Raw genomic sequence first — 23,344 nt, forward strand, 5'->3', positions numbered from 1 at the left:
CATATGGTTTTTCTTCTGCAGTCTGTTAATGTAGTGTATTACGTTGATTGTTTTGCGAATGTTGAACCATCCCTGCATACCGGGGATGAATCCCACTTGGTCTGGGTGGATGATCTTTCTGATGTGTTGTTGCATTCTATTGGCCAGAATTTTATTGAGGATTTTTGCATCTATGTTCATCAGGGATATTGGTCTGTAATTCTCTTTCAATGTTGCGTCTCTTTCTGGCTTAGGAATTAAGGTGATGGTGGCTTCATAGAAGGAATTTGGGAGGATTCCCTCTTTTTCGATTGCTCTGAATAGTTTGAGAAGAATTGGAGTTAGTTCTTCTCTAAATGTCTGGTAGAACTCAGCAGTGAATCCATCTGGCCCTGGGCTTTTCTTTGTTGGGAGGGCCTTTATTACTGTTTCAATTTCTGTGTCAGTTATTGGTCTGTTTAGGTTTTCTATGTCTTCCTGGCTCAATTTAGGGAGGTTGTATGTGTCCAAGAATCTGTCCATTTCTGATAGATTTCCCTGTTTGCTGGCATACAAGTCCTTGTAGTAATTTCTGATGATTCTTTTTATTTCTGAGGCGTCTGTTGTTACGTTTCCCATTTCATCTCTGATCCTATTGATTTGGGTCTTTTCTCTTCTTTTTTTAGTTAGTTGGGCCAATGGGGTGTCAATTTTGTTTATTTTTTCAAAAAACCAGCTCCTCGTTTGGCTGATTTTTTGTAATGTTTTTTTGGATTCAATCCTGTTGATTTCTTCTCTGATTTTAATTATTTCTCTTCTCCTACTGGGTTTGGGTTTGGTTTGCTGCAGATTTTCTAGATCCTTGAGATGACTTGAAAGCTCATCTATTTGGTGCCTTTCCAATTTCTTGATGTAGGCACCTATTGATATAAACTTTCCTCTTAACACTGCTTTTGTTGTATCCCATAGGTTTTGGTATGTTGTGCTGTTATCCTCATTTACTTCCAGAAAATTTTTGATTTCTCTTTTAATTTCTTCTATGACCCGTTGTTCATTCAGGAGCATATTGTTCAATCTCCATGTGTTTACACGTGCTCTAGGGATTCCTGAGTTGCCAATTTCCAATTTCATTCCTTTGTGGTCTGAGAAGCTGCATGGTATGATTCTAATTCTTTTGAATTTGCTGAGACTTGCTTTATGGCCTAGTATGTGGTCAATCCTAGAGAGGGTTCCATGTACTGCTGAGAAGAATGTAAATCCTTAGATGTAGGATGAAATGTTCTGTAGATGTCTGTTAGATCCATTTGGGCTATAGTGTCATTTAAATCTACTGTCTCCTTGTTGATCTTCTGTCCTGTTGATCTGTCTATCTCTGAGAGTGGAGTATTGAAGTCCCCCAGTACTATTGTATTGGGGTCTAAGTCTCCCTTTAAGTCCCTTAACAAGTCTTTTAAATAAGCTGGTGCCCTGTAATTAGGTGCATATACGTTGATAATCGTTATATCTTCTTGTTGAATGGATCCCTTAATCATTATATAGTGCCCCTCTTTGTCTCTCCTAACAGTTTTTGTGGTAAAGTTTATGTTGTCCGATATTAAGATGGCTACGCCCGCTCTCTTTTCATTTCTGTTGGCGTGGTATATCTTTTTCCAGCCTTTCACTCTCAGCTTGTATGGATCATTGTTGGATAGATGGGTTTCTTGTAAGCAGCAAAAGGATGGGTTTTGTTCCTTAATCCAATCAGCCAATCGGTGTCTTTTAACTGGACAATTCAAGCCATTAACATTCAATGTGACTATTGAGAAGGAGTAACTTTGCCCTGCCATTTGCCAAAGATATTTTCTAATATCTGGTTTGAGATTCCTGTGATCTTTTGCTCTGAGGTTTCCTTCCTTTACCTTCTTTCATATTGGTGACCGTGTTTCTGTGTTTCTGTATGTAACACGTCTTTAAGCATCTTTTGCAGGGCTGGACGAGTGGCGACAAATTCTTTCAATTTCTGTTTGCTGTGAAAGGTCTTAATTTCACCTTCATTCACAAATGAGAGCTTTGCAGGATATAATATTCTGGGCTGGCAGTTTTTCTCTCTTAGTACCTGGGCTATATCTCGCCATTCTCTCCTGGCTTGTAGGGTTTCTGATGAGAAATCAGCTGTAAGTCTAATTGGAGATCCTCTGAGAGTAATCTGGCGTTTCTCTCTTGCACATTTTAGGATCTTTTCTTTGTGTTTCACTGTGGTGAGTTTGATTACGACGTGTCGTGGTGAGGATCTCTTTTGATCATGTTTATTAGGGGTTCTCTGAGCTTCCTGTACTAGGATGTCTCTGTCCTTCTCCAAACTTGGGAAATTTTCTGCTAGTATCTCACTAAAAAGGCCTTCTAATCCTTTCTCCCTTTCCATGCCTTCAGGAACTCCTAGAACCCGAATGTTGGGTTTTTTAATAGTATCCTGTAGATTCCTGACAGTATTTTTTAGATTTCTGATTTCTTCTTCTTTTCTTTGATTTGACTGTTTCCTTTCCTGTTCTCTGTCTTCTAATTCCGATATTCTCTCCTCTGCTTCATCCATTCTGTTTTTAAGGCTCTCTAATGTGTTTGCCATTTGATCTATTGAGTTCTTCATTTCATTGAGGTTTTTTTTTCACTATCGCAATTTCCTGTTCCACTAGTTGTTTCATTTCATTTTGATTCCTAATTTGCATAATAATGCTATCAATGTAATTACTAAGAAGAATAAATGAAATAGAACACAGGTTTTTTCTTAAAAATTTATACATTTATAAAAATTTATACAATTATACATTTATATATAAGTTATATATATATATATATAAATTTATACATTTATAGAAATTGAGGAGGCAGAGATGAACAGAAATCAGATTGGGTAGAATAAAAATACTTTTACTAAAGAAACTTAATATGCTAATCAATGCCAATATAATATATATTAAGTATAAATATAAGTTCTCAAAATATATATTTCAAAGTTTAGTTATGAAACAATAGTTCCCCATGATTAAACAGATCATTCGTTCTTCAAAAAAATTATAAAACTGACAGAAAATCCTAAAATGCATAAACCATTTAGTTACACGCTAACATTTTCATAAAAGGGAATTTTCTGTTGGTGACCAAGTCTCCATGCTAACAACTGACAGCCAAACAAAAAAACTCAGGAGAGAACAGACCCGGAAGATTTTCCAGCTCCCATGTCTCCACCTGCTAGACACTGAGGAGGCAGAGATGAACAGAAAGCAGGTGTGGCAGGCAGTGGCCAGAAACATTTTAGCGCGGCAGGGGCGGCGCCGGGGCCGCGTCCACAAGCCAAGGGCAGCTGAGGGGCCGGCGGACCAAGCGCGGAGCACCGCGTGTCCCTGCCCGCGCCCGCGCTCGCACCCACGCCCGCGCCCGCGCCCTCACCTCCTGTCTGTCACCTGGTAGCGCGTCATGAGCCCCGAGGCCGGCATCCTGTGCCCTTCAGGTACAAGATTCCGTAGTCCTCGGGAACCAGGACTCCAGGCTGCTGACGACGCAGCTGCGCGGGGCAGCGGGTCGGGGTCAGGGCGGCCGCGCCCGGCCCGGGCCTCCCCCGCGGGCCTCGGGGATCCGGGGGTCCCCGCTCCGGCGAGGCGCAGGGCTTGGAGGAGGGGGCCACAGGCGGTGGGGAGGGGTGGGGGCTCTGGGGAGGGGGTTGGGGGTCTCTGAGGAGGGGCCCGCGGGGCTCTGGGGAGGGGCGGGGGGCTCTGAAGAGGGGACAGGGACTCTGGGGAGGGGCGGGGTGCTCTGAGAAGGGGGCCGCAGGCTATAGCAAGGGGGCCACAGAAACTGGGGAGAGGCAGGGAACTCTGAGGCAGGATCCCCATGCCCTGGGGAGGGAGCGCAGGCTCCGGGGAGGGGGCCTCGGGGGCTGGGGAGTGGCGGGGGGGCTCTGGGAGGGGTTGGGGATCTCTGGGGTGGGGCCTGCGGGGCTCTGGGGGAGGTTCAGGACTCTGGGGGGGGGCGCGGGGCGCTGGGGAGGGGCCATGGGCGCTGGGGAGGGGCCTGCGGGGCTCTGGGGGAGGTTCAGGACTCTGGGGGGGGGGCGCGGGGCGCTGGGGAGGGGCCATGGGCGCTGGGGAGGGGCCGAGAGATTCCAGGGAGGGGCCGAAGGGCTCCAGGGAGGGGGCCGCGGGGCTCTGGGGAGGGATGGGGGCTCTCTCGGAAGGCTGCCGGGGGCTCTGGGGAGGGGGCCAGAGGCTCTGGAGAGGGGCAGGGGCTCTGGACAGGGGACTGGGGCACTGGGGTATGGGGCCAGGGGTTCTGGGGAGGGGGTTGTGGGGCTCTGGGGAGGGAAGGGGGCTATGGGGAGGAGTTGGGGGTCTCTGAGGAGGGGCCCGCGGGGCTCTGGGGAGGGGCATGGGGCTCTGAAGAGGGGCCGGGGATACTGGGGAGGGGCAGGGGGCTCTGAGGAGGGGGCCGCGGGCTATGGCAAGGGGGCTGCAGACACTGGGGAGGGGCTGGGGCCACTGAGGCAGGATCCCCATGCCCTGTGGAGGGGCACCAGGCTCTGGGGAGGGAGTTGTGGGGCTCTGGGGAGGGGAGGGGGGCTATGGGGAGGAGGTGGAGGTCTCTGAGGTGGGGACCGCGCGGGGCTCTGGGGAGGGGCGTGGGGCTGTGAAAGGGCCACGTGGCTCCGGGGCTTGGAGGGGAGCTCCGGGGAGGGGGTCATGGGCGCTGGGGAGAGGCAGGAGGCTCTGTGGAGGTGTCCCAGGGCTCTGGGGAGTGGCTTTAATTCTGGGGAGTGACTGGGTGCTCTGGGGAAGGACCGCAGGGCTCTGTGGAGGGGCCTCAGGGCTGTGGGGAGGGGCTTGGGGCTCTGAAGAGGGGCTGCAGGGCTCTGGGGAGGGGCTTGGGGCTCTGAAGAGGGGCTGCAGGGCTCTGGGGAGGGAGGGGGCTCTGGGGAGAGGCGGGGGGGGGGTTCTGCGGAGTGGCCGGGAGCACTGGGAGGGAGCAGGGTCGCTCTGTGGAGGGGCCATGGGGCTCTGGAGAGGGGCGGGGGCTCTGGGCAGGGAACTGTGGCACACTGGGTATGGGGCCAGGGGTTGTGGGGCTCTGGGGAGGGTAGGGGGGCTATGGGGAGGAGTTGGGGGTCTCTGAGGAGGGCACCGCTGGGGTCTAGGGAGGTGCGTGGGGCTCTGAAGAGGGGCCACGTGGCTCCGGGGCATGGCGGGGTGCTCCGCGGAGGAGGCCATAGGCGCTGGGGTGTGGCGGGGGGCTCTGGGGAGGGGTCTCGTGGCTCCTGGGGGGGGCCAGGGGCACTCTGGGGAGGGGGAGGGGGCCAGGGGCGCTCGGGGAGGGGTTGGGGGTCTCTGGTGAGGGGCCCACGGGGCTCTGGGTGAGGTTGTGGACTCTGGGAGGGGGAGCACGGGGCTCTGGGGAGGGGCCGCGGGGCTCTGGGGAGGGCCTACATGGCTCTGGGGAGGGTGTGCGGGGCTCTGGGGGAGGTTGTGGACTCTGGTGGACTCGGGGATCTGGGGAGGTGTCGCGGAGCTCTGGGATGGGGGCTTGAGGCGCTGGGGTGGGAGCGTGGGCCTCTGGAGATTGGTCACTGGGCTCTGGGGAGGGGCGGGGGGCTTTGGGGAGGGAACGTGGGTGGTCTGTGGAGGGGCAATGGGGCTCTAAGGAGTGGTCAGGGGCGCTCTGGGGAGGGGGCCGCGGGACTCTGAGGAGGGACCTGCAGGGCTCTGGGGAGGGGTCCTAGGGCTCTGGGATGAGGTCACCAGGTACTGGGAAGGGGTCACGGGGCTCTGGGGAGGGGCCAGTGTTCTGGGGAGTGGCAGGGGCTCTGGGGAAGGGCCGCAGGGCACTGGAGAGGGGCCGCAGGGCTGTGGGGCGGGGCTTGGGGCTCTGAAGAGGGGACAAGGGGCTCTGGGGAGGGGCGGGAGACTCTGAGGAGGTGACCGCGGGCTCTGGGGATGGGGCCACAGGGCTCTGGAGAGGGGCGGTGGGGGCTCTGTGGAGTGTCCTGGGACACTGGGGAGGGAGCGGGGGTGCTCTGTGGAGGGGCCATGGGGCTCTGGCGAGTGGTCAGGGGAGCTCTGGGGAGGGGGCCGCGGGGCTCTGGGGAGGAGCTGGGGCTCTGGGGAGGAACAGGGGCGCTGGGGTGTGGCCCGGGTTCTGGGGAGGGGCCTTGGAATCTGGGGAGCAAGCCAGGGGTGCTCTGGGGAGGGGTTGGGGGTCTCTAGGGAGGGGTCCGCTGAGCTTTGTGGGAGGTTGTGGACTCTGGGGGGGGGGGGCGGGGGGCTCTAGGGAGGGGGCCGCGGGGCACCAGGGAGGGAGCCGCGGGGCTCTGGGGAGGGGCCTGCGGGCCTCTGGGGAGGGGCCACAGGGCTCTGGGGAGGGATGGGGGGCTCTCGGGAGGGGGCTGGGGGCTCTGGTAGGGGGCCAGGGGCTCTGGAGAGAGGCGGGGGCTCTGGGCAGGGGACTGGAACACTGTGTATGGGGCCGTGGTTTCTGCGGAGGGGGTTGTGGGGCTCTAGGGAGGGGGCGTGGGGCTTGAAGAGGGGCCGCGGGGCTCCAGAGAGGGGTTAGGGGCTCCGGGGAGGGGGCTCTGCTGAGTCATCTTTGGGCGCTGGAGAGTGGCCTGGGCTCTGGGGAGGGGCTGTGAGGCTCTGGGGAGGGGCCAGGGGCACTCTGGGGAGGGGCTTCAGGGCTGTGGGGAGGGCCCACGGGGCTCTGGGGAGCGGGCCAGGGGCGTTCTGGGGAGGGGTTGGGGGTCTCTGGTGAGGGGCCCGTGGGGCTCTGGGGGAGGTTGTGGACTCTGAGCGGGGGAGCATGGGGCTCTGGGGAGGGGCCGTGGGGCTCTGAGGAGGGTGCTCGGGCTCTGGGGGAGGTTGTGGACTCTGGGTGGGGGGCGCAGGGATCTGCGGAGGGGTCGCGGGGCTCTGGGGTGTGGAGTGGGGCTCTGAGGAGTGGTCCGTGGTCTCTGGGGACGGTGCCCTGGTCGCTGGGGAAGGGCTGCGGGCTCGAAGGAGGGGGTTTCAGGGCTCTGGGGAAGGGCATGGGGCTCTGGGGCGTGGCCAGGGGCACTGGGGAGGGAGCGGGGGCGCTCTGTGGAGGGTCCATGGGGCTCTAGGGAGTGGTCAGGGGCGCTCTGGGGAGGGGGCCGCGGGGCTCTGGGGAGGGGGCCGTGGGCGCTGGGGAGGGGCGGGGGTGCTCCGGAGAGGCGCCATGGGCTCCGGGTGGGGGGCTCGGAGCTCTGGGGATGGGGGCCGCGGGGCTCGGGGAGGGGGCCGTGGGCTCTGGGGGGGTGCGGGGTGGCTCCGGGAAGGGGCCAGGGGCTCAGGGGAGGGACCATAGGGGTCTCGGGATTGGCGGGGGGCTCTGAGGTGGTGCCGTGGGCCCTGGGGAGGTTGCTGTGGGCCCTGTGGAGGGATCGAGGGGCTCCGGGGAGGGGGGCCGCGGGGCTCTGGGAAGGGGACAGGGGCTCAGGGGAGGGACCACAGGGGTCTCGGGATTGGCGGGGGGCTCTGAGGTGGGGCCGTGGGCCCTGGGGAGGTTGCTGTGGGCACTGTGGAGGGGCCGAGGGGCTCTGGGGAGGGGGCCGCAGGGCTCTGGGGAGGAGCTTGGGGCTCTGGGGAGGGGGCCACAGGACTCTGGAGAGGGGCGGTGGGGGTTCTGTGGAGTGTTTGGGGGTATTGGGGAGGGAGCGGGGGCGCTCTGTGGAGGGGCCAAGGGCCCTGGGGAGTGGTCAGGGGTGCTGGGGGGGGGGCTGTGGGGAGTGTCCGCGGGGCTCTGGGGAGGGGGTTGTGGGGAGGAGTTGAGGGTCTCTGAGGAGGACCCTGCGGGGCTCTGGGGAGGGGCATGGGTCTCTGAAGTGGGGCCAGGTATTCTGGGGTGGGACAGGGGGCTCTGAGGAGGGGTCGCAGGGCTCTGTGGAGGGGGACAGGGGCGCTCTGTGGAGGGGTTGTGGGGTCTCTGGGTAGGGGCCCCCAGGGCTCTGGGGGAGGTTGTGAAATCTGGGGGGTAGCTGGGCTCTGGGGAGTGGGCTGCGGGCTTTGGGACGGGATGGGGGTGCTGCGGAAGGGGCCGCAGGTTCTGGGGAGGGGCTTGTGGGGCTCTGGGGAGGGGCGTGGGGCACTGGGGAGCGGCCATGGGGCTCTGGGGAGGGGGCCGCGGGCTTCTGGGGAGGGGTCCGCGGGCCTCTGGGGAGGGACCACAGGGCTCTGGGGAGGGGTCGCGGGGCTCTGGGGAGGGGAGGGGAGGGGGGATCTGGGGAGGGGGCCGAGGGGCTCTGGGGATGGGGCCAGGGGATCTGAATAGGGTGCCGCGGGCTCTGGGAAGGGACAGGGGCGCCTGGGAAGGGGCTGAGGGCACTGGCATGGGGTAAGGGGGCTGTGGAGAGGGCCAGGGGGCACTGGGGAGGGGGCCGCAGGGCTCTGGGGAGGGGCGGGGTGGCTCTGGGCAGGGGGCCATGGGGCTCTGGGGTGGGGGCCAAGGGCTGTGGGGAGGGGACCAGCAGCTCTGGGAAGGGACCAGGGAGCTGGGGAAGGGGCCACAGGTTTTGGGGAGGGGGTTGTGGTGCTCTGGGGAGTGTAGGGGGGCTATGGGGAGGAGTTGGAGGTCTCTGAGGAGGGCCTCGCTGGGCTCTGGGGAGGGGCGTGGGGCTCTGAAGAGGGGCCACGGGGCTCCGGGGAGGGGTGGGGGGCTCCGGGGAGGGGCTATGGGTTCTGGGACGTGGCGGAGGCCTCTGGGGAGGTGTTGCGGAGCTCTGGGGAGTGACCTGGGGTCTGGGGAGGGGCTGTGAGGCTCTGGGGAGTGGGCCAAGGGCGCTCTGAGGAGGGGCTGCAGGGCTGTGGGGGAGGTTGTGGATTCTGGGGGAGGCACGGGGCTCTAGGGAGGGCATGGGGCTCTGAAGAGGGTCTGCGGGGCTCTGGGGAGGGGCAGGGCGCTCTGAGGAGGGGGCTGCGGTCTCTGGGGAGTGGGCCCTGGGCGCTGGTGTGTTGTGGGGGGCTCAGAGGAGGGGGATGCAGGGCTCTGGGGAGTGGGCGGGGGCACTGGTAATGGAGCGGGGGCGCTCTGTGGAGGAGCCATGGGGGCTCTAGGGAGTGGTCAGGGGCACTCTGGGGAGGGGGCTGCGGGGCTCTGGGGAGGGATGGGGACACTGGGGAGTGGCCAGGGCTCTGGGGAGGGGCCGCAGGATCTGGAAAGGGTGCGCGGGGCGCTGGGGAGGGGGCCGTGTGGCTCTGGGGAGGGGGCCGCAGGCCTCAGGGGAGAGGCCGCAGGCCTCTAGGGAGGGACCACAGGGCTCTGGGGAGGGACGCGGGGCGCTGCGGAGGGGGCGCGGGGCTCTGGGTGGTGTTGTGGGGCTCTGGAGAGGGGCGGGGGGGGCTCTAGGGTGGGCGCCGCAGGCACTGGGGCGGCCGCAGGGCTCGGAGGAGCGGGCCCCAGTGCTCTGTGGAAGGGATGGGGGCACTGGGGAGGGGCTGCGTGCCTCTGGGGAGGGGCCTGGGGCACTGGGGAGGGACCCCGGGCCTCTGGGGTGGGACCACAGGGCTCTGGGGAGGGATGGGGGCTCTGGGGAGGGGCAGGGGCTCTGGGCAGGGGACTGGGGCACTGGGTATGGGGCCGCCGGTTCTGGGGAGGGGGTTGTGGGGCTCTGGGGAGGGGAGGGGAGGGCTATGAGGAGGAGTTGGGGGTCTCGGAGGAGGGCCCCGCGGGGCTCTGGGGAGGGGCGTGGGGCTCTGAAGAGGGGCCGGGGATTCTGGGGAGGGACGGGGGGCTCTGAGGCAGGATCCCTATGCCCTGGGGAGGTGCAGCGGGCTCTGGGGAGGGGGCTGCAGGCGCTGGGGAGTGGCTGGGGTCTCTGGGGAGGGGTTGGGCATCTCTGAGGTGGGGCCTGCAGGGCTATGGGGTAGGTTGTGGACTCGGTGGCGGGGGCGCGGGGCTCTGTGGAGGGCCCGGGGGCACTGGGGAGGGAGCGGGGGTGCTCTGTGGAGGGGCCATGGGGCTCTAGGGAGTGGTCGGGGCACTCTGGGGAGGGGCCCCAGTGTCTATGGGGAGAGGGCAAGGGATGCTGGGGAGGAGCCGGGGCTCTGGGGAGAGATGTGGGCAATGGGGAGTGGCTGGGACTCTGGGGAGGGGCTGCAGGGCTCTGTGGAGGGGGACAGGGGCGCTCTACGGAGGGGTTGTGGGGTCTCTGGGTAGGGGCCCCCGGGGCTTTGGGGGAGGTTTTGGAATCTGGGGGGGTGCGGGGCTCTGAGGAGGGGCGGGGGGGCTCTGGGGAGTGGCAGGGGGACTTGGGGAGGGGTTTTGGGAAGTGACGGGGGCGCTGCGGAAGGGGCCCGCGGGATCTGGGGAGGGACTTGTGGGGCTCTGGTGGGGGGGTGTGGGGCTCTGGGGAGGGGGCTGTGGGCTCTGGGGAGGGGGCCACGTGCGCTGCGGAGGTGCGGAGGGCTCTGGGAGGGGCCCAGGCACTGGGGAGTAGCTGCGGGGCTCTGGGGAGGGAACCACAGGGTTCTGGGGAGGGGTCGCAGGGTTTTGGGGAGGGCAGGGGGGCTCTGGGGAGGGGGTCTTGGAGCACTGGGGAGGGGACCAGGGGCTCTGAGTAGGGGGCCGCGGGCTCTGGGAAGGGACAGGGGTGCTGGGGAAGGGGCCACAGGTTCTGGGGAGGGGGTTGTGGTGCTCTGGGGAGGGTAGGGGGGCTATGGGGAGGGGCCTGGGGTTCTGAAGAGGGGCCACGGGGTTCCGGGAAGGGGTGGGGGGCTCCGGGGAGGGGCCATGGGCACTGGGGAGTGGCGGGGGCCTCTGGGGAGGCTTCCTGGAGTTCTGGGGAGTGCCCTGGGCTCTGGGGAGGGACTGTGAGGCTCTGGGGAGGGGGCCAGGGACGCTCTGTGGAGGGGCCACGGGGCTGTGGGGAGGGCCCGCGGGGCTCTGAGGGAGGTTGTGGAGTCAGGGTAGCGCGGGGATCTGGGGTGGGGTCGCGGGGCTCTGGGGTGGGGGTGCTGGCGCTGTGAGGAGCGGGTGCTCTGGAGAGGAAGGGGGTCGCTAGGAGTAGCCGGGGCTGTGTGGAGGGCCCACGGGGCTCTGGGGAGCAGGCCAGGGGCGCTCTGGGGAGGGGTTGGGCGTCTCTGGTGAGGGGCCCATCAGGCTCTGGGGGAGGTTGTGGACTCTGGGCGGAGTGTGGGGATTTTGGGAGGAGTCACGGAGCTCTGGGGTGGGGGCGCGGGGCACTGTGGTGGGAGCTAAAGCCTCTGGGGAGTGGTCACGGGGCTCTGGGGAGGTGCAGGGGGCTCTGAGGAGGGGGCCGCGGGCTCTGGGGTGGCGGCTGCGGGCGCTGGTGAGGGGCACGGTGCTCTGGGAAGGGGCAGGGGGCTCTGGGGAGGGGCGCGGTGCTCTGAGGAGGGGGCCGCGGTCTCTGGGGAGGGGGCCCTGGTCGCTGGGGAGGGGCGGGGGGCTCGGAGGAGGGGGTTGCAGGGCTCTGTTTAGAGGCGGGGGGGCACTGGGGAGGGAGCTGGGGCGCTCTGTGGAGAGGCCATGGGGCTCTAGGGAGTGGCCAGGGCTTTGGTGAGGGGGCCATGGGGCTCTGGGGAGTGTGCATGTGGAGCTTGGGAGGGGCATGGGGCTCTGGGGAGGGGCGGGGGGCTCTGAGGAGGGGGCCGCGGGGCTCTGTTGAGGTGCAGGGAGGCTCCGGGAAGGGGCCAGGGGCTCCGGGGAGGGGGCCTGGTAGCTCCGGGGAGGGGGCCGCAGGGCTCAGGGAGGGGCCACGGGCCACTGTTGAGGGACCACAGGGCTCTGAGGTGGGGGCGTGGGGCTCTAGAGTGGGGTTGCGGGGCTCTAGGGAGGGGCGTGGAGCTCTGTGGAGGAGGCTGTGGGCTCTGGGGAGTGGCACATGGGCCTCTGGGGAGGGACCACAAGGGTCTGGGGAGGGGCGGGGGGGCTCTCAGGGGGCCGTGGGCCCTGGGGAGGTGGCTGTGATCGCTGGGGATGGGCGTGGGGGCTCTGGGGAGTGACCGAGGGGCTCTGGGAAAGGGGCTGTGGGGCTCTGGGGAGGGGGCCAAGGGCTCTTGGGAGGGGGCCGCGGGTTCTGGGGAGGAGGTTGTGGGGTTCTTGGGAGTGGAGGGGGGCTATGGGGGAGGAGTTTCAGGTCTCTGAGGAGGGGCCCACGGGGCTCTGGGGAGGAGCATGGAGCTCTGAAGAGGGGCCACGTGGCTCCGGGGCATGGCGGGGAGCTCTGCTGAGGGGGCCATGGGCGCTGGGGAGGGGCGGCGGGCTCTGGGGAGGGGTCTCGGTGCTCTGGGGAGTGGCTTTGGTTCTGGGGAGGGGCCCCAGAACGTCGGGCAGGGGCTTGGGGCTCTGAAGAGAAGCCTCAGGGCTCTGGGGAGTGGCGGGGGTGGGGGACTCTGTGGAGTGGCAGGGAGCACTGGGAGGGAGGGGGTGCGCTCTGTGGAGGGAGGATAGGGCTCTGGGGAGTGGTCAGGGGCGCTCTGGGGAGGAGCAATGGGGCTCTGGAGAGTGGTCAGGAGTGCTCTGGAGAAGGGGCCAAGGGTGCTGGGGAGTGGCCGGGGTGCTGGGGAGGGGTCGCGTGGCTCTCTGGAGGGGGCCAGGGGCTCTCTGGGGAGGGGTTGGGGGTCTCTGGGGAGGGTCCCCTGGGGCTCTGGGGGAGGTTATGGACTCGGGGGCGGGGGGAGTGCCGGGCTCTGGAGAGTGGCCTGGGCTCTGGGGAGGGGCTGTGAGGCTCTGGGGATGGGGCCAGGGGCGCTCTGGGGAGGGGCTTCAGGGCTGTGGGGAGGGGTTGGGGGTCTCTGGTGAGGGGCCCGTGGGACTCTGGGGGAAGTTGTGGACTCTGAGGGGGGGGAGTGCAGGGCTCTGTGGAGGGGCCGCGGGGCTCTGGGGAGGGTGCTCAGGGCTCTGGGGGAGGTTGTGGACTCTGGGGGGGGGCGCGGGGATCTGCGGAGGGGTTGGGGGTCTCTGTGGAAGGGCCCGCGGGGCTCTGGGGTGGTTGTGGACTCTGTGGGCGGCGCGGGGCTCTGGGGAGTTCATGGGGCTCTGAAGAGGGGCCGCGGGTATCTGGGGATGGGCGGGGGCTCTGAGGAGGGGGCCACCGGTCTCTGGGGAGTGGGCCCTGGGTGCTGGTGAGGGGCGGGGCGCCTGGAGGAGGGGGTTGCAGGGCTCTGGGGAGGGGCGGGGGGGGCTCTTGGGAGTGGGCGGGGACACTGGGGAGGCGGCGGGGGTGGTCTGTGGAGGGGCCATGGGGCTCCAGGGAGTGGACAGGGGCACTCTGGGGAGGGGGCCGCAGCCTCTGGGGAGGGGACCAGGGGCGCTCTGGGGATGGGTTGGGGGTCACTGCGGAGGGGCTCGCTGGGTTCTGGGGTAGGTTGCGGACTCTGGGGGGGGCGCGGGGCCCTGGGTAGGGGGCCGTGGGCTCTGGGGAGGGGGCCACATGCACTGCGGAAGGGCGGGGGGCTCTGGGGAGGGGCCCGGGCACTGGGGAGCAGTCGCCGGGCTCTGGGGAAGGGGCCACGGGCCTCTGGGGAGGGGTCGTGGGGCTATGGAGAGGGAGGGGGGGCTCTGGGGAGGGGGCCGCGGGGCTCTGGGAGGGGTCCAGGGGATCTGCGTAGGGTGCCGTGGGCTCTGGGAAGGGACAGGGGCGCCTGGGAAGGGGCTGAGGGTGCTGGTGTGGGGGGGAGGGGGCTCTGGAGAGGGGCTGGGGGGCACTGGGGAGGGGCCGCGGGTCTCTGGGCAGGGGGCCGTGGAGCTCTGGGTGGGGGCCAGGGGCTGTGGGGAGAGGACCAGCATCTCTAGGAAGGGACCAGGGCACTGGGGAAAGGGGCCACAGGTTCTGGGAGGGGGTTGTGGTGCTCTAGGGAGGGTAGGGGGGCTATGGGGAGGATTTGGGGGTATCTGAGAAGGCCCCGCTGGGCTCTGGGGAGGGGCGTGGGGCTCTGAAGAGGGGCCACGGGGCTCCAGGGAGGGGTGGGGGTCTCCGGGGAGTGGCCTGGGTTCTGGGAGGGGCTGTGAGGCTCTGGGGGAGTGGGCCAGGGGCGCTCTGGGGAGTGGGCCCTGGTCACTGGGGAGGGGCAGGGGGCTCAGAGGAGGGGGTTGCTGGGCTCTGGGGAGTGGAGGGGTGGCTTTGGGGAGTGGGCGGGGGCACTGGGGAGGGAGCGGTGGTGGTCTGTGGAGGGGCCATGGGTCTCTAGGGAGTGGTCAGGGGCACTCTGGGGAGGGGGCTGAGGGGCTCTGGGGAGGGGCCCAAGGGTGCTGGGGAGGAGCAGGGGCCCTGGGGAGGGATGGAGAGTGGCCAGGGCTCTGGGGAGGGGCCACATGGCTCTGGGAAGGGTGCCAAGTGCTCTCTGGGGAGCGGTTGGGGGTCACTGTAGAGGGGCTTGCGGGGCTCTGGGGGAGTTGTGGACTCTGGGGGGGGTGCAGGGCTCTGGGGAGGGGCCGTGGGGCTCTGGGAGGGTGAGTGGGGCTCAGTGGAGGAGTGGGTGGGATCTGGGGAGTGGCCGGGAGCACTGGGAGGGAGCAGGGGCGCTCTATGGAGGGGCCATGGGGCTCTGGGGAGTGGTCAGGTGTGCTCTGGGGAGGGGGCCAAGGGCGCTGGGGAGTGGCCGGGGCTCTGGCCAGGGGCCGCGGGGCTTTTGGGAGGGGGCAAGTGGCGCTCTGCGGAGGGGTTGGGGGTTCTCTTGGGAAGGGGGGGCTCTTAGGACGGGGGCCGCGGGCGCTGGGGAGGGGGCCACGGGCGCTGGGGCCGCCAGGGGGCTTGGAGGAAGGGGCCGCTGTGCTCTGAGGAGGGGAAGGGGGCACTGGGGAGGGGCCGCAGGCCTCTAGGGAGGGGCAAGGGGCACTGGGGAGGGGCCATGGGCCTCTGGGGATGGGGCCGCGGGCCTCTGAGCAGGGGTGGGGGGCTCTGGGGAGGGGGCCGCGGGTTCTGGGGAGGTGGTTGTGGGGCTCTGGGGAGGGGAGGGGGGCTCTGGGGAGGAGTTGGGGGTCTCTGAGGAGGGGCCCTCTGGGCTCTGGGGAGGGGCTTGGGGATCTGAAGAGGGGCCACGAGGCTCCGGGAAGGGGCTGGGGGATCCAGGGTGGGGATCATGAGCTCTGGGGAGGGGCGAGGGGTGCTCTGAAGAGGGGCCGGGATTCTTGGGAGGGACAGGGGGCTCTGGGGAGGGGGCCGAGGGCGCTGGGGAGTGGCTGGGGGCTCTGGGGAGAGAGTGGGGGTGCTCTGGGAAGGGGCCATGGGGCTCTGGGGAGTGGTCAGGGGCACTCTGGGGAGGGGGCCCCAGGGCTATGGGGAGGGGGCAATGGATGCTGGGAAGGAGCTGGGGCTCTGGGGAGAAATGTGGGCCATGGGGATTGGCTGGGGCTCTGGGGAGGGGCCGCAGGTCTCTGGGGAGGGAGACAGGGGTGCTCTGCAGAGGGGTTGTGGGGTCTGGGTAGGGGCCCGCGGGGCTCTGGGGGAGGTTGTGGAATCTGGGGGTGCACGGGGCTCTGGGGAGGGGCAGGGGGGCTCTGGGGAGGGGGTCTTGGGGCTCTGGGGTTGGGGGCCGCAGAATTTGGGAAGGGACGGGGGTGCTGTGGAGGGGCCAAGGGTTCTGTGGAGGGACCACAGGGCTCTGGGGAGGCGTGGGGCTCTGGGGAGGGGGCCACGTGCACTGCGGAGGGCGGGGGGCTCTGGGAGGGGCCTGGGCACTGGGGAGCGGCCGCGGGGCTCTCAGGAGGGGGCCGCGGGCCTCTGGGGAGGGACCATAGGGTTCTGGGGGGGGTTGTGGGGTTTTGGGGAGGGCAGGGGAGGTCTGGGGAGGGGGCCTTGGAGCTCTGGGGAGGGGGCCAGGGGCTCTGAGTAGGGGGTCACGTGCTCTGGGAAGGGACAGGGGTGCTGGGGATGGGGCCACAGGTTCTGGGGAGGGGGTTGTGGTGCTCTGGGGAGGGTAGGGGGCTATAGGGAGGAGTTGGGGGTCTATGAGGAGGGCCCTGCTGGGCTCTGGGGTGGGGCGTGGGGCTCTGAAGAGGGGCCACGGGGGCTCTGGGGAGGGGTGGGGGGGGTCAGGGGAGGGGCCATGGGCGCTGGGGTGGGGCGGGGGCCTCTGGGAAGGCGTCCTGGAGCTCTGGGGAGTGGCCTGGGGTCTGGGGAGGGGCTATGAGGCTCTGGGGAGGGGGCAGAGGCGCTCTGTGGAGGGGCCTCGGGGCTGTGAGGAGGGCCCGTCTGGCTCTGGGGAGGGTGTGTGGGGCTCTGGGGGAGGTTGTGGACTCTTGAGGGGGGGCACGGTGATCTGGGGTGGGGGTGCGGGCGCTGTGGAGGAGCGGGGCTCTGGGGAGGAAGGCGGGCTCTGGGGAGTGGCCAGGGCTGTGTGGAGGGCCCACGGGGCTCTGGGGAGCGGGCCAGGGGCGCTCTGGGTAGGGGTTGGGGGTCTCTGGTGCGGGCTCATCGGGCTCTGGGGGAGGTTGTGGAATCTGATGGGGGAAGCGCAGGTCTCTGGGGAGGGGCCTCGGGGCTCTGGGGAGGGTGTGCGGGGCTTGGGGGAGGTTGTGGACTCTGCGGGGGGTGCGGGGATCTTGGGAGGGGTCGGGGAGCTCTGGGGTGGGGGCGCGGGGTGCTGTGGTGGAGCTAGGGCCTCTGGGGAGTGGTCACGGGGCCCTGTGGAGGGGCGGGGGGCTCTGGGGAGGGGGCCGCGGGCTCTGTGGAGGGGGCCCTGGTCGCTGCGGAGGGGCAGTGGGCTTGGAGGAGGGGCTTGCAGGGCTCTGGGGAGGGAGCGGGGGCGCTCTGTGGAGGGGCCATGGGGCTCTAGGGAGTGGTCAGGGGCGCTCTGGGGAGGGGGCCGCGGGGATCTGGGTAGGGGGCCTCAGGCGCTGGGGAGGAGCAAGGGCTCTGGGGAGGGATGGGATCTCTCGGGAGTGGCCAGGGCTTTGGTGAGGGGCATACGGGCTTCTGGGGAGGGACCACAGGGGTCTGGGGAGGGGCGGGAGCTCTAAGAAGGGGGCTGGCCCTGGGGAGGTTTCTGTGGTCACTGGGGAGGTGCGTGGGGGCTCTTGGGAATGGGCCATGGGGCTCTCGGTGTGGGGCCAGGGGCTCTCTGGGGAGGGGTTGGGGGTCTCTGGGGAGGGACCCGTGGGGCTCTGGGGGAGGTTGTGGACTCGGGGGGGAGCGGAGCTCTGAGGAGTGGCCTGGGCTCTGGGGAGGGGCTGTGAGGCTCTGGGGAGGGCGCCAGGGGCACTCTTGGGAGGGGCTGCGGGGCTGTGAGGAGGGCCCGTGGGGCTCTGGGAGCGGGACAGGGGCACTCTGGGGAGGGGTTGGGGGTCTCTGGGGAGGGGCCCGTGGGGCTCTGGCAGAGGTTGTGGACTCTCAAGGAGGCGCAGGGCTCTGGGGAGGGCATGGGGTTCTGAAGAGGGGCTGCGGGGCTCTGGGGATGGGCGGGGGCTCTGAGGAGGGGGCCGAGGTCTCTGGGGAGTGGGCCCCGGCGCTGGTGAGTGGCAGGGGACTGGGTTGCAGGGCTCTGGGGAGGGGCAGGGGACTCTGGAGAGTGTGCTGGAAACTGGGGAGGGAGCGGGGGTGGTCTGTGGAGGGGCCATGGGGCTCTAGGGAGTGGTCAGGGGCACTCTGGGCAGGGGGCCTCAGGGCTTTGGGGAGGGGGCCGTGGGCGCTGGGAGGTGCGAGGGCTCTGGGGAGGGATGGGGGCACTGGGGAGTGGCCAGTGCTCTGTGAGGGGCCACGGGCTCTCCGGAGGAGGCCAGGGGCTCTGGAGAGAGGCGGGGGCTCTGGACAGGGGACTGGGACACTGGGTATGGGGCCGCGGGGTCTGGGGAGGGGGTTGTGGGGCTCTGGGGAGGGGAGGGGGGGCTATGAGGAGTTGGGGGTCTCGGAGGAGGGCCCCGCGGGGCTCTGGGGAGGGGCGTGGGACTCTGAAGAGGGGCCGGGGATTCTGGGGAGGGACGGGTGGCTCTGAGGAGGGGGCCACAGGCTCTGGCAAGGGGGCTGCGGACGCTTGGGAGGGGCGGGGGACTCTGAGGCAGGATCTCCATGCCCTGGGGAGGTGCAGCGGGCTCTGGGGAGGTGGCCGCGGGCACTGGGGAGTGGCTGGGGTCTCTGGGGAGGGGTTGTGGATCTCTGAGGTGGGGCCCGCGGGGCTATGGGGTAGGTTGTGGACGAGGGAGGCGGGGCTCTGGAGGGGCGGGGCTCTGGGGAGGGAGCGGGGGCGCTCTGTGGAGGGGCCATGGGGCTCTGGGGAGTGGTCAAGGGTGCTTTGGGGAGGGGGCCCCGGGGCTATGGGGAGGGGGCAACGGGTGCTGGGAAGGAGCCGGGCTCTAGGGAGAGATGTGGGCGATGGGGAGTGGCCGGGGCTTTGGGGCGGGGCCACGGGTTCTGGGGAGGGACTTGTGGGGTTCTGGGGAGGGGCGTGGGGCTCTGGGAATGGGGCCATGGGCTCTGGGGAGGGGGCTGCATGCACTGCCTAGGGGCGGGTTGCTCTGGGGAGGAGACAGGGCACTGGGGAGCGTCCGCTGGGCTCTGAGGAAGGGGCCGGGGGATCTGAGTAGAGTGCCCTGGGCTCTGGGAAGGGACGGGGCACAGGGGAAGGGGCTAAGGGCGCTGGTGTGGGGCGAGGGGGCTGTGGAAAGGGGCTGGGGGGCACTGGGGAGGGGCCGCAGGGCTGTGGGGAGGGGCCGGGGGGGACTGGGGAGTGGTCGCGGGGCTCTGGGGAGGGGGCCGCGGGCCACTGGGGAGGGGGCCGAGGGCCTCTGGGGTGGGACCACAGGGCTCTGGGGAGGGGTGGCAGGGTTCTGGGGAGGGGGCCTTGGAGCTCTGGGGAAGGGTCCAGGGGCTCTGAGCAGGGGGCCGCGGGCTCTGGGAAGGGACAGGGGTGCTGGGCAAGGGGCCACAGGTTCTGGGGAGGGGGTTGTGGTGCTCTGGGGAGGGTAGGGGGGCTATGGGGAAGAGTTGGGGGTCTCTGAGGAGGGCCCCGCTGGGCTCTGGGGAGGGGCGTGGGGCTCTGAAGAGGGGCCACGGGGCTCCGGGGAGGGTTGGGGGGCTCCGGGGAGGGGCCATGGGCGCTGGGTGGGGCGGGGTCCTCTGGGGAGGCTTCGTGGAGTTCTGGGGAGTGCCCTGGGCTCTGGGGAGGGGCTGTGAGGCTCTGGGGAGGGTGTGCGGGGCTCTGGGTGAGGTTGTGGACTCTGGGGGGGGGCACAGGGATCTGGGGTGGGGTCGCGGGGCTCTGGGATGGGGTTGCAGGCACTGTGGAGGAGCGGAGGCTCTGGGGAGGAAGGTGGGCGCTGGGGAGTGGCCGGGGCTGTGTGGAGGGCCATATGGCTCTGGGGAGCGGGCCAGGGGCGCTCTGGGGAGGGGTTGGGGGTCTCTGGTGAGGGGCCCATCGGGCTCTGGGGGATTTTCTGGACTCTGGGTGGGGGGGGAGTGCGGGGATCTGGGAGGGGCGCGGGGCTCTGGGGTGAGCTGAGGGGCACTGGGGTGGGAGCTTGGGCCTCTAGGGAGTGGTCATGGGGCTCTGGGGAGGGTGCCGTGGGCTCTGGGGAGGGGGCCCTGGTTGCTGAGGAGGGGCGGGGGGGCTCGGAGGAGGGGGTTGCAGGGCTCTGGGGAGGGGGCGGGGGCGCTCTGTGGAGGGACCATGGGGCTCTAGGGAGTGGTCAGGGGCACTTTGGGGAGGGGGCCGCAGGGCTCTGGGGAGGGAGCCTCAGGCACTGGGGAGGAGCAGGGGCTCTGGGGAGGGATGGGATCACTCGGGAGTGGCCAGGGCTTTGGTGAGGGGCCGTGGGGTTCTGGGGAGGGTGCACGTGGAGCTTGGGAGGGTGCGGGGCTCTGGGGAGGGGCCGGGGGCTCTGTGGTAGAGCGTGGGGCTCTGAAGAGGGGGCCGTGGAGCTCTGTTGAGGTTCCGGGAGGCTCCGGGAAGGGGCCAAGGGCTCCGGGGAGGGGGCCTGGTAGCTCCGGGGAGGGTGTTGTGGGGCTCGGGAAGGGGGCCGCGGGGCTCTGGGGAAGGTGCCAAGGGCGCTCTGGGGAGGGTGCCAAGGGTGCTCTGGGGAGGGGTTGGGGGTCTCTGGGGAGGGACCTGCGGGGCTCTGGGGGAGGTTGTGGACTCCGGAGGGAGTGCGGGGCTCTGGGGAGTGGCCTGGGCTCTGGGGAGGGGCTGTGAGGCTCTGGGGAGTGGGCCAGGGGCGCTCTGGGGAGGGGCCGCGGGGCTGTGGGGAGGGCCCGCCTGGCTCTGGGGAGCGGGACAGGAGCACTCTGGGGAGGGGTTGGGGGTCTCTGGGGAGGGGCCCGCCAGGCTCTGGCAGAGGTTGTGGACTCTCAGGGAGGCGCGGGGCTCTAGGGAGGGCATGGGGCTCTGAAGAGGGGCTGCGGGGCTCTGAGGATGGGCGGGGGCTCTGAGGAGGGGGCCGAGGTCTCTGGGGAGTGGGCCCCGGCGCTGGTGAGTGGCAGGGGGGCTCAGAGGACTGGGTTGCAGGGCTCTGGGGAGGGGCGGGGGACTCTGGGGAGTGGGCAGGAAACTGGGGAGGGAGCAGGGGAGGTTTGTGGAGGGGCCATGGGGCTCTAGGGAGTGGTCAGGGGCACTCTGGGGAGGGGGCCTCAGGGCTGTGGGGAGGGGGCCGTGGGCGCTGGGAGGTGCTAGGGCTCTGGGGAGGGATGGGGGCACTGGGGAGTGGCCAGTGCTCTGCGAGGGGCCAAGGGATCTGGAGAGGGTGTGCGGGGCACTGAGGAGGGGGCTCTGGGAGCTGGGGAGGGGCGAGGGCTCGGTTGAGGGGGCCACAGGGCTCAGAGGAGGGGCTGGGTTCTCCGGGAAGGGGGCAGCGGGGCTCTGGGGAGGGGCGGGGGGCTCTGGGGAGGAGGCCGTGGGGCTCTGGGGAGGGACCACAGGGCTCTGGGGAGGGGCGGGGGGCTCTGGGGAGGAGGCCGCGGGGCTCTGGGGAGGGGGCGCGAGGCGCTGCGGAGGGTGCGCGGGGCTCTGGGGAGGGGTTGCGGGGCTCTGGGGAGGGGGCCGCGGGCTCTGGGGTTGGGGCCGCAGGCACTGGGGAGGGGCGGGGGGCTCTGGGGAGGAGGCCGTGGGGCTCTGGGGAGGGGCGGGGGGCTCTGGGGAGGGGTTGCGGGGCTCTGGGGAGGGGGCCGCGGGCTCTGGGGTTGGGGCCGCAGGCACTGGGGCGCACTGGGGGCTCGGAGGAGCGGGCCGCGGTGTTCTGGGGAGGGGTAGGGGCAATGGGTAGGGGGCCACGGGCCTCTGGGGAGGGGCGGGGGGCTCTGAGGTGGGGCTGTGGGCTCTGGGGAGGAGGCCGCGGGGCACGGAGGAGGGAGGCAGGGGTTATGGGGAGGGGGCCATGGGCTCTGGGAAGGGACGGGTGCACTGGGGGAGGGGAGGGGGTTGTGGGGCTCTGGGGTGGGGAGGGGGGCTATGGGGATGAGATGGGGGTCTCTGAGGAGGGGCCCGCTGAGCTCTGGGGAGGGACCACAGGGCTCTGGGGAGGGATGGGGGGCTCTGGGGAGGGGGCTGCGGGCTCTGGGGAGGGGGCCAGGGGCTCTGGAGAGGGGCGGGGGCTCTGGGCAGGGGACTGGGGCACTGGGTATGGGGCCGCGGGTTCTGGGGAGGGGGTTGTGGGGCTCTGGGGAGGGGAGTGGGGCTACAGGGAGGAGTTGGGGGTCTCTGAGAAGGGGCCGCGGGGCTCTGGGGAGGGGCGTGGGGCTCTGAAGAGGGGCCGGGGATTCTGGGGAGGGACGGGGGGCTCTGAAGAGGGGGCCACGGGCTCTGGGGAGGGGGCCGCAGACGCTGGGGTGGGGCGGGGGACTCTGAGGCAGGATCTCCATGCCCTGGGGAGGTGCATTTGGCACTGGGGAGTGGCTGGGGTCTTTGGGGAGGGGTTGTGGATCTCTGAGGTGGGGCCCGCAGGGCTATGGGGTAGGTTGTGGACTGGGGGGGCGGGGCTCTGGGGAGGGGCCGGGGGCACTGGGGAGGGAGCAGGGGCGCTCTGTGGAGGGGCCAAGGGTCTCTGGGGAGTGGTCAGGGGTGCTCTGGGCAGGGGGCCGCGGCCCTTGGGGAGTGGGCAGGGGTGCTCTGGGCAGGGGGCCGCGGGCTATGGGGAGGGGGCAAAGGGCGCTGGGGAGGAGCCGGGGCTCTGGGGAAGGATGTGGGCTATGGGGATTGGCCGGGGCTCTGTGGAAGGGGACAGGGGCGCTCTGTGGAGGGGTTGTGGGGTCTCTGTGGAGGGGCCCGCGTGGCTCTGGGGGAGATTGTGGAATCTGGGGGGCACAGGGCTCTGGGGAGGGGCCGCGGGGCTCTGGGGATGGGGCTGTGGGGCTCTGGGGAGGAGGCCGCGGGCCTCTGGGGAGGGACCATAGGGCTCTGGGGAGGGATCGCGGGGCTCTGGGAAAGGGAGGGGGGCTCTGGGGAGGGGGCCGCGGGGCTCTGGGAGGGGGCCAGGGGATCTGAGTAGAGTGCCCCGGGCTCTGGGAAGGGACAGGGGTGCTGGGGAAGGGGATGAGAGCGCTGGCGTGGGGCAAGGGGGCTGTGGAAAGGGGCTGGGGGGCACTGGGGAGGGGCCTCAGGGCTCTGGGGAGGGGCCGCAGGGCTGTGGGGTGGGGCTTGGGGCTCTGAAGTGGGGGCAAGGTGCTCTGGGGAGGGGGCCGCAGGGCTCTGGAGAGGGGCCTTGAGGGCTCTGTGGAGTGTCGGGGGCACTGGGGAGGGAGCGGGGGCGCTCTGTGGAGGGGCCATGGGGCTCTAGGGAGTGGTCAGGGGCGCTCTGGGGAGGGGGCCGCGGGGCTCTGGGGAGGGGCCCGTGGGCGCTGGGGAGTAGCAGCGAGGGCTCTGGGGAGGGATGGAGATTGTCCTGGGCTCTGGGGAGGGGCCGCAGGGCTCTGGGAAGGGGGCCAGGGGCTCTCTGGGGAGCGGTTGGGGGTTACTGTAGAGGGGCTCACGGGACTCTGGAGGAGGTTGTGGGCTCTGGGGGGGGGGTCGCGGGGCTCCAAGGTGGGGCTGCGGGGCTCTGGGAGGGAGCTGCAGGCGCTGGGGAGAGGGGAAGTGTGCACTGGGGTTGGGCGGGGGGCTCTGGGGAGGGGCGCTTTGGTGAGGGGCTGCGGGGCTGTGGGGAGGGCCCGCGGGGCTCTGGGGAGCGGGCCAGGGGCATTCTCAGGAGGGGTTGGGGGGTCTCTGGTGAGGGGCCCGTGGGGTCCTGGGGGAGGTTGTGGACTCTGAGGGGGGGAGCGCGGGGCTCTGGGGAGGGGCCACGGGGCTCTGGGGAGGGTGCATGGGGCGCTGGGGGTGGGCATGGGGCTCTGGGGAGGGGCCAGGAGCACTAGGAGGGAGTGGAGCGCTATGTGGAGGGGCCATGGGGCTCTGGGGCGTGGTCAGAGGCGCAATGGGGAGGGGGCCAAGGGCGCTGGGGAGGAGCGGGGGCTCTGGGGAGGAAGAAGGGCACTGGG

At 68.1% G+C, this 23,344-nt stretch overlaps 3 protein-coding genes and 1 pseudogene across 3 annotated transcripts in view; 1 reads left to right on the plus strand and 3 right to left on the minus strand.

The window, feature by feature from the left end:
• Positions 1-7,065, minus strand: part of LOC133747017 (uncharacterized) — a 37,272-nt gene extending 30,207 nt beyond the window's left edge. The window contains exons 1-4 of the mRNA XM_062175165.1: positions 6,670-7,065; positions 5,728-5,973; positions 5,409-5,597; positions 3,382-3,950 (exon numbers count right to left, since the gene is read on the minus strand). Coding sequence (XP_062031149.1) covers positions 3,382-3,950; positions 5,409-5,597; positions 5,728-5,973; positions 6,670-7,065 — 1,400 coding nt within the window. The remainder of the gene's footprint in view (positions 1-3,381; positions 3,951-5,408; positions 5,598-5,727; positions 5,974-6,669) is intronic.
• The window catches only part of LOC133777375 (serine/arginine-rich splicing factor 3-like), a 391,636-nt pseudogene that overhangs the window by 76,864 nt on the left and 291,428 nt on the right, over positions 1-23,344 (plus strand).
• Positions 10,987-17,309, minus strand: LOC133747018 (uncharacterized). Its single transcript, XM_062175166.1, has 5 exons — positions 17,215-17,309; positions 16,118-16,764; positions 13,219-13,572; positions 12,106-12,341; positions 10,987-11,295 (listed from the first exon to the last, which is right to left on the minus strand). Exons 1-5 carry the CDS (start codon positions 17,307-17,309, stop codon positions 10,987-10,989), a joined length of 1,641 nt encoding a protein of 546 aa, XP_062031150.1.
• LOC133747019 (basic proline-rich protein-like) lies at positions 17,548-23,191 on the minus strand. Its single transcript, XM_062175167.1, has 5 exons — positions 22,841-23,191; positions 20,492-21,152; positions 19,663-19,955; positions 18,649-19,181; positions 17,548-18,019 (listed from the first exon to the last, which is right to left on the minus strand). Exons 1-5 carry the CDS (start codon positions 23,189-23,191, stop codon positions 17,548-17,550), a joined length of 2,310 nt encoding a protein of 769 aa, XP_062031151.1.

The sequence above is a fragment of the Lepus europaeus genome, chromosome 18 (genome assembly GCF_033115175.1).
Source record: "Lepus europaeus isolate LE1 chromosome 18, mLepTim1.pri, whole genome shotgun sequence".
NCBI classification, from domain to species: domain Eukaryota; kingdom Metazoa; phylum Chordata; class Mammalia; order Lagomorpha; family Leporidae; genus Lepus; species Lepus europaeus.